The sequence below is a fragment of the Sus scrofa genome, chromosome 7 (genome assembly GCF_054392235.1).
Source record: "Sus scrofa isolate SSC_HxYL_T2T_F1_AM1 chromosome 7, Sscrofa_HxYL_maternal_Yorkshire_Landrace_v2.0, whole genome shotgun sequence".
Taxonomy (NCBI): Eukaryota; Metazoa; Chordata; class Mammalia; order Artiodactyla; family Suidae; genus Sus; species Sus scrofa.
In genome coordinates this window covers 50,339,788-50,348,895 of record NC_139389.1, presented here as the reverse complement: position 1 = coordinate 50,348,895, position 9,108 = coordinate 50,339,788, and the positions used below count along the sequence as shown (strand labels likewise).

Here is a 9,108-nt window from a genome sequence, read left to right as displayed (position 1 = left end):
CAGGATAGAAAAAATGAACCCCTGTGACACAACCATGAAACCTCACCAGCAGCCAATCAGAGACCTGCGCATGAGTGATCACATCCCAAGGGACACTCCCCCCATATGCCACACCCATGACACAAGGAAATTCCCAGGCTGGGGTCAAATCAGAACTGCAGCTGCCCCTCTATGCCACAGCAAGGCTAGATCCGAGCTGTGTCTGCAACCTACACCACAGCTCAAGGCAATGCCAAATGGATCTTTAAACCCACTGAGCCAGGCAAGGGGTGAAACTCACAATGTCATGGTTAAGAGTCGGATTTGTTTTTGCTGCACCACAGTAGGAACTCCCCCCTCCCCCTGTAAAGATGCCTTGCTGAAACCCTTTCATGGAGGTTGGGGTCTGGGGGGCATGAGCCCCTGCATCTCCTTGCATGACCCTGCATTAACCTTTCTCTGCTTCCATGTGTTGGATTGTTTGGTCTTACTGTGTGCTGGGCTCACAAATTTGAGTTTAGTGACACTATGGCAGGACAGGCCTCAGGGAGGTTCATCTTCTACAGCGACAAACAGCCCTGCACCCAGAAGGGCCCCCACGCTAGGTTTAACATGCTGCTGTCGCCATCTCAAGATACTTAATTTTTAAAAAATGTTTATGCTTTTTCGGGCTGCACCTGCAGCATATGAAATTTCCCAGGGTAGGGGTCGAATCGGAGCTGCAGCTGCCAGCCTACATCACAGCCACAGCAACACTGGATTCTAGCCGTATCTGTGACTTATGCCACAGCTCACGACACCACCAGATCCTTAACCCATTGAGCGAAGCCAAGGATCAAACCTGAATCCTCATGAAGACGAGTTGTATTCTTAACCTATTAAGCACAATGGGAACTCCGAGATCCTTAATTTTTGAAGGCGTGGCCTCACATTTTCATTTTGCATCCTGCCCCACCAATTATGGAAGGGGTCCTGCTTCTAAGCCATCTATGGATGCTAGTCTTCAGATTAATCTTTAAACCCTCAAACAAAATGACCCAGGGACTTGAGGAATCGCATTAAAATTAGCTACAGACTGTCATCGCGTGTCCAGAGACACAGTGAGAGGGTTTTCCTCAGGCTGGGCCAACAGACCCTTCTCAGGCCTGCCTCTCCCCAGCGGCTCTGGAGCAAGAGCTCTGGACCATGGCCAGAAAAATCCTTCAGCTCCATGGAAGAGGATGCGAGCCTTCTTGACTTTTGCAGAGTCAAACACTTGAAGGAACTTCAGGAAGAAAGCCCTTGGTACAAGGTAAACCTAGCTGGCCCATCAGCCAGCCCCCCGCTCCTTCTTATTTCCATGATTCTTAGCATGTTTATTCTCATCTTGCCAGTGGCCAAAGGACACGTTTAAATTTCTTATTTCCCCGAGGGAGCCCGGAGAGAGGCACCAGGCACCTAATACAGGAAATCATGTGAAGAGGAGCTTGTATTTAATACGGTTCCCATATTACTTCCCTTCCCCCGGCCTCCGCCCCCACGTCCAGCCACACTGAGGCTCTTCCTGCAGCAGAAAATAGAAGGCAGGTCACCTCTGCTCCCTGAGGTCCCTGTGAGCCCGAGGAGCTCAGGTCTGACCTGGGGAAACCCCACCCTCCCCGCCGGGGCCGTGGGATTGAATGGGAGGCCTTTAAGTTTCACTGCCTGCTGGGAAGCTTTTCGGTCCAGGGTTAAATTTCAGGAGCCTGCACAGCACCGAAGAGAAAGGTAGGTCTGCTGCCCTTTTCTCTTTGGTTCATTTGTTGAAGCAGACGCGTGTGTCCATATGGTTTTTTCTAGTTGGCTGCATGCTTTTCACCTGCGTGTCTGGTGGACATGCACTCGTTTACAGGACCGTGAAGAAACACAGTGAGAGGGGAGGTGGACTTTGGGTCACCTTTGGAGAAAGATTTGTACCTCTTTGGAGAAAGAATGCCAAGCAGCCTAGGACAGGGAACCTGAGGCTGATTGTTTTTTGCTTGGGAAGACAGATCCCATCAGAAGCTGCATTCGGGGGCTTCTAAGAGAAAAAAGGGGACCGTCTTCTTTTCTTTTTCAACAAGGTAGATGTAGCTACGGGTCTTGATTTTTTTTTTTTTTTAATTTTTCTGAGTCTTTCAGTTAAAGGATTTTCTAACAGGGAATATAAATCGTTGTTTCTAATTTCGGCTCCTGTCAGTCAAAAACATTGAAGGCTCCCTGTGTTCAGGTGGACTGCCTTGTGATTTTCCAGAATTTGTTATGAAATAATCATTCTCTCTGAAGTGTCCTGAAACGAGACGCAAGTAGTGACAAGGTCTTTCAAGTGAGGATGGAGATGGCTGATTGTCTTTATTCTCTTGTGGTCATTATCTACAGGGATTTTGCTTTTTTCCAGTTATTATTGGGGCTCGAGATGAAGTGTTCGAGGAGATGCAGAGCTGTGGGGGGTGTCTAGGCTGATTCAAATAATGCTACATGTTTCTCTGATTTTAAAAAGCCTCTTAGGATTTATTGTTTCACTTTTGACCTCACAAGCGACCTTTCCTCTGGGAGAAATGTTTTAGAGCAACTCCATACCAGTCAATTTGCACCTGTTTCTTGGCGTGTTGACTGTTCTTTCCTAACTTATTTAGTTCAGATGCTCAAAATTTCTTGCCATTTCTGTATCATACCCCAGCCCTGTCTCCTTCCATCCCGCCCTCCACACCCTGCTACATGGTTCTTTGGAAAATGCAATTCTAATCATGTCTGATCCTGAAATATCTCCATTGCACCCCATGGCTTACAGCCTAAAAGGTACGAGGGGTCCAGGTGCATCAGGCATCATTGGGCAGCTTGTTAGAGATGCAGGTTCGCTATCACCTTCTCAGATCTTCTCAGACTTAACTGAATCTGCACCTTAACCAGATCCCTGGGTGATGCATTCATATGCACTTTAAAGTTTGTGAAGCCCAGGGAGTTCCTGTCGTGGCTCAGTGGTTGACAAATCCAACTAGGAACCAGGAGGTTGCAGGTTCGACCCCCGGCCTTGCTCAGTGGGTTAGGATCCAGCGTTGCCGTAAGCTGTAGTGTAGGTTGCAGAAGCGGCTCGGATCCCGTGTTGCCATGGCTCTGGTGTAGGCCAGCAGCAACAGCTCCGATTCAATCCCTAGCCTGGGAACCTCCATATGCCGTGGGTGCGGCCCTAGAAAAAGCAAAAAGACAAAAAAGACAAAAAAAAAAAAAAAAAAGTTCGTGAAGCCCAAAGCCCCCAAGACTTAAGGAGGCTAGACCTGACCTTGAGTCTTCAAGATCTGCTCCTTATCAGCCTGTCCAGCCTCCTCTCAGCCCCTGACTTTCCAGCTCTACCCAAACACTTCCATTTCCCTAAGACCCCAGAGCTCTGATGCCCACCTATGTCTCTGGGTGCTGTGCCCTGTGACCCCGATAACTTCATTCATCTTCTCCACCTGAGTACCCACTGCTGCCAGACTGTTCCCCCCCCCCCAGTCTGCCTTATACTAAGTGACCCTCAAGTCCGTGGTTTTATGGCACTTAGCGAAATGCTTCTATCATAGCCCTTAGTTTATTAAGTGATGGTTGCTAGGTTTATTTTCATCCTTGAGGAGTTTCTGCTCACTGATTTCTGAAACCATAACCCTTAGACCAATGCCAGGGGCATAGCTTGTGCTCAGTATTTCTGAATTCATGAATGAACGAATGGATGAATCCATGAATGGATATGTTGAGCAAAGAACCCCCAGTCGCCGCCAGATTGAGAGCTATATAGTTTGAAGTTTTTCAAGGAGCGTGCCAATCTCTGTATCATTTTCCCACATGAGATTTGACGGATTCATTTTGTTCACCAACTATTTTGAGGACCTATCCGGTGCCATGCCTTTTAGAATCTACTTCTTTTTTTCCAGGCCGCAGAAGTTTGCGGGCCGGAAATCGAACCCACACCACAGCAGTGACAATGCTGGATCCTTAACCTCCTGCGCCACCAGGGAACTCCTAGAATCTATTTCTTTATGTCGCTGTGGATAGTGTCTCCTGTGAGGTGTTTCTCTCTCAGTGCCCCTCATTCTCCAAGTCAGAGACTTACTCATTTTTCAGCAAAAACATAATGAACACCTTCCACATACCAGGTACAGCACTACGTGCTAGGAATACGATGACGAAGGACACAAATGTGTGTCTTGCCTCTGTGCAGATAGAAAATGGATGTTTTTTTTTTTGGCCACCCATATGGTATGTGGAGATTCCACTGCTGTACCACAGCAGTGACCCAAGCCACACCAGTGACAACAGCAGATCCTTAACCTGTCAGACCACCAGGGAACTTGGAGGATGTGCTTTTTTTTTTTTTTTTTTTTTTTTTAATCCTCCTCTCTTGCTTCTCCTCAAAAAGCCTGAAAGAAAGAAAGGGAAAAAGTAGCCTGAAAGAAAATTAAATATCTTATCTCTAACGAAAGCTGGCACCTCCATGTAAAGAAAGCAGGAGCTTGAAGGCAGAGTGATTTAGTAGGAAGAAAGCTGGGCTGTGCTTCAGCGCTGCGATATAGTCCAGCACCTGCAACTCCCTTGCCAGGAGGAGGGCTGGCCCCATCTGTTCTCTGGACCTTAATTTTCTCAGGCGGTGCCCAAGACAGAGAGCTGTAAGGCGAAGAAGCCCCTGGCTTCCTGAGTGTCCAGGGACGATACCCTCCAGGGACTGTCAGCCTTCCCGACTGTCATGCTACGTGAGGATTTGAAGGGCAGGGCTCTGTCGTTCCCTGAGGCCACCTGGCAAAGAGGAGATGGAAGGGAGTCATGTCATGACTGAGCCCCTGTGCTCAGCTGTGACATGAATGTCATCCTTTGCCACTTTCCATCAAACACCATGTGGCAGAGGCTGCCAGGGAGCAGTGCCCTGCAACTAAGCAGAATCCACTTGGCGTGCCTTGGTGGGTGGAGAGCTGGTTCGAAGTAGGGCAGCTGAGGAGGGAGGCAGTGTCATCCTCAGGCCGTCTCTGCTTCTGGAAAGCAGCCAGGGAAGGGAGGGAAGTAGCTCCACCAAGGAGTGCAGGAAAAATCTAGAAACCTTAGAGACAGACAGCCAAAAGGAGATCCCTGACCCTCACTGCGGCATGGCTGCGACTACCCTTGGGCTCTTTTTTCCCCATGTAAAGATTTTTCTTTTTTTTAATGGCCATACCCGTGGCATACGGACGTTCCCAGGCCAAGAATCGAACCTGCACCTCTGCAGCAACCCAAGCCACTGCCGTTGGATTCTTACCCCACTGCACCACAGCAGGAACTTCAAGATTTTTTAAAAATTGAAATACAGTTGATTTACAATGTTGTGTTAATTTCTGCTGTATGGCAAAGTGATTTAATTACACACATATTCTTGTTTAATATTTTTCATTATGGTTTGTCACAGGACATTGAATACAGTAAGACCTTGTTGTCTTTCCCCTCCAGATATAATAGCTTTGCATCTTCTACCCCAGCTTCTTACTCCATACCTCTCTCAACCCCTCCCCCTTGGCAAACAAGGGTCTGCTCTCTGGGTCTGTGAATCTGTTTCTGTTTTATAGATAGGTTGATTTGTGTCTTATTTTATATCCCATAAATAAATGGTATTTGTCTTTCTCTTGGTGACTTTTCACTTAGTGTATGATGATAATCTCTAGTTCTACCCATGTAGCTGCAAATGGCATTATTTCCTTTTTTATGGCTTCATAGTATTCCCATTTAAAGATTTGTGGCTTGTTGTACAACTGTAAATGTAACAAAATTCATTGAGTAATTTTAAAAAAAAGAAAGAAAAAGATTTGGATCTTAACCAGATTTCACCTAGACTCAGAGGTTGGGGGGGCTGGGTGGGGTATCCTTCGTGCTGAGCTTTGCATTCCCACATTTGTCCTGAGCTTTGCATTCCCACCGGCTGCATGGACAGCTGGGAGGAAATAGACACTTTGCTTTTGTTCTCAAGACACAACGGTCAGGCTTAGGCTGCAGCAAACGCTTTAGGCACGTGCGGGGGGCCACCCTTTCCTTCTCTGTGTCCTCATCTCTTGCTCCCTCCCTGTGTGAAGCTTCCAAATGAAATGCCCTCTGGACCACCTGAGTTCCTTCTTGCTTCCTGTGCCTCATGCATCTCTTTGCCTCCATGTTTGCTGCACACCCACCTTGTTTGTAATTGCCTCACAGCAGCCAAAGTGTTTTCTGCTGGTTATTTTGTAACCTCTCAGGTTAACATTAAACTCTGTCCATAAGCACACCTGGTAGCAACAATAAAAAAAAAAAAAGGTTAATCTGCATGGGAGATTTCTAATGACCTGCCACAGATTTCAGGATATATCTGAGATCAGCTTTGCCTATAACAACACGTCAACATTTCTTTTCTCATCAGAGGCATGGGGTGGGCTAGAAAGAGGCAGACCCAGTTTTGAATCTGTCATCTGCTACTTCTTTCAAGAAGTAGTTGTATCAGAGTTCCCTGGTGGCCTAGTGGTTGAGGAGCTGGTGTTGTCACTGCCATGGCTTGGGTCATCGCTGTGGTGTGGGTTTGATCCCTGGCCCAGGAAATTTCGCCTGTTGCAGGTGTGCCCCCCCCAAAAAAAATGGGATTATGAAATACAGATATACAGTTCTCAAAATCTTAATCTCAAGAATGTAGAAAAGAACTTCCATCGTTGGCATTTCTGACTGTCATGTATCTTTAATCTGCATAAAAATGGTAAAAAAAAAAATAGCTGCATCTCATCAAGTCTTAGATGTGTTTCTGAAAATGCAGATAATATTTATCAAGCAAGGGTGTAGAGAAGATTAATTAGCTAAATTACCCAATATGTTGCCTCAAAAAATAGACCAGATCTGAAAAGAGGCTGACCAAGACGGTGAAAATGAGAAGACTGTCATTTGCAGGATAATTGAAGGAGCCAGGGACCATTGAAGTAAGTCTGGCTGCCCATGAAGGCTGCTTTCAAATATTTAAAGATGGCTCTTTGTGGGCAAAGAGGTCAGCAGAGGGTGGGTGCGTGGAAATCACATGGTAACTAACACGTTGGGGCTCCCTGTGCGGAAGGATTTACCCACCATCAGAACGGACTAAAGCCGGGTGAGCTGCCTTGTGGCAGGTGAACGCCCTGTCCTGGGCAGCGTTCCAGCACCCTCGAAGACCAGGGCCACGGTGTTCCCAAAGGGATGCCCGAACAGGGTGGGGTCTGGGTGATGACCTCAAGGCCCTTCCCGCTCTGAGCTACCAAGAGTCCTGTGATGTCAGGGTTCCAGCCCAAGCCACCCGCCATAGGTCTGCATACAAAACAAAACAAAAAACCCTCATCAGGCTGCAGAGTGATAGGGCTGCCTTCTGACCAGCTAGCCCTACCCATCAGCTGTGATTCTTTTTATTTATTTATTTATTTATTTATTTATTTATTTATTTATTTATATATTTTTTGGTCTTTTTTCTGTTTCTTTGGGCCGCCTCCGCGGCATATGGAGGTTCCCAGGCTAGGGGTCGAATCGGAGCTGTAACTGCTGGCCTACGCCAGAGCCACAGCAACTCGGGATCTGAGCCGCGTCTGCAACCTACACCACAGCTCATGGCAACGCCGGATCGTTAACCCACTGAGCAAGGGCAGGGACGGAACCCACAACCTCATGGTTCCCAGTCGGATTCATTAACCACTGCGCCACAACGGGAACTCCTGTGATTCTTTTTAAACAGGGTCTCTGCAGCAATACTCAGAAGGTTGGACTTCCAGGAAAAAGCAAACAAGAAATGAGAGCAATGAGAATGGGAAAAGTTCACTGCAAACCGCTCTTCTTGGGTTACTCTTTAACTAGACTGTGGGTTGCTTCTTGGGCTACCAACACATTCCTATTTGACGGAAAATTGCCCCCTTTGGGGTCTGTTGTCAGCCAAACTGGGGTCAGGCAAGTAATAGGAAGACTCAGAGCTTGGTCCCTGCTTTCTGTTCTATCTATAAAATGAAAACAGTATGATATGGCTCTATATTCTCAGCCATCTAGAAATCTCATTTTAAAAAATGCAACATGAATGGTTCTACCGTCCTCTAAATTATGAAGACTGAGTGGGATATTTGACTTTTGGGGAGAGAGGAGAATTGGCTGGGGCTGGCTGCCTGCTCTGAGTCAAGTTCATTGGCCACTCTTTTCCACCCACTTTTCCTTTTCTGCTAAATGAGCCCCATGTTAACAGCTTCTCTGCAGCTCTAAGTACCTGGGGGCACTGACAAAGGGGAGGCTTTAGCTTGGTGAGGGAGGGACCTGCATCCATCCCCCACTGCTCCGGCATATGGAGATTCCCAGACTAGGAGTCTAATTGGAGCTACAGCTGCCGGCCTTCACCAGAGCCATAGCATCGTGGGATCCAAGCCGCATCTATGACCATAGCTCGGGGCAACGCTGGATCCTTAACCCACTGAGCAAGGCCAGGGATCGAACCTGCAACCTCATGGTTCCTAGTTGGAGTCATTTCTGCTGCACCACGACGGGAACTCCCTCAACCTGCTTCTGATGGCTTTAACCTTGTTTTGAAATTTCGGGCCAAAGAAGCTGTCCTTTTTCCATAGGAATGAATATCAGCAACTGCTACAGTATAGTTAGTCGCCAGGTTTACCTAGGCTCACTTTCTTGAAAACGATTTAAAAAAATCCCTTTGAAATATAATCCACTATGCAGGACAGAGATCGTAGGAACCCATGCAGACCATGTTTATTTTTAGATGCACATCAGCCCGCCCAGCATAGCAAAGCATCTGTCTAATGTCCAAACTGAGGCCCTGGGAATTTCCTCCAACAAGCCTGAGTTTCCGGGCATTGTTATAGTACAAAGGGCAGCAGGGGGCCTGAGTGGAAGGCTCAGAGTAACCCTGCCCACTGAGAAATCTGGAACCTGTCAATCCCTTGGTCTCCATGGTCCTCAGTGCCAAGGTCACCACCATGCAGGTCGCCCAGCAGCTCTGGGCACATGCAGATGCATAGACATGTATGATTATTTCATCTAAAAATATCTCAAGTTCTTGTTGTGGCTCAGCAGTTTAAGAACCCGGACACAGGGTCCGTGAGGATGTGGGTTCAATCCCTGGCCTTGATCAGTGGGTTAAGGATCTAGTGTTGCTGCAGATGCCATATA

General features: G+C 47.3%; 1 protein-coding gene across 8 annotated transcripts in view; it reads left to right on the top strand.

Annotated features, from left to right (window-relative positions):
• Positions 1-1,170: 1,170 nt before the first annotated feature.
• Positions 1,171-9,108, top strand: part of ADGRF5 (adhesion G protein-coupled receptor F5) — a 129,456-nt gene continuing 121,518 nt past the window's right edge. For 4 of the 8 annotated variants that reach the window (XM_013978015.3, XM_084968306.1, XM_084968297.1 and 1 more), the window contains exon 1: positions 1,171-1,270. In XM_013978015.3, coding sequence (XP_013833469.3) covers positions 1,190-1,270 — 81 coding nt within the window. In that variant the 5' untranslated portion in view covers positions 1,171-1,189. Of the gene's footprint in view, positions 1,271-1,536; positions 1,726-9,108 lie in introns of those variants that run through there. The other 4 variants (XM_084968307.1, XM_084968310.1, XM_084968300.1 and 1 more) reach the window with 1 other exon arrangement.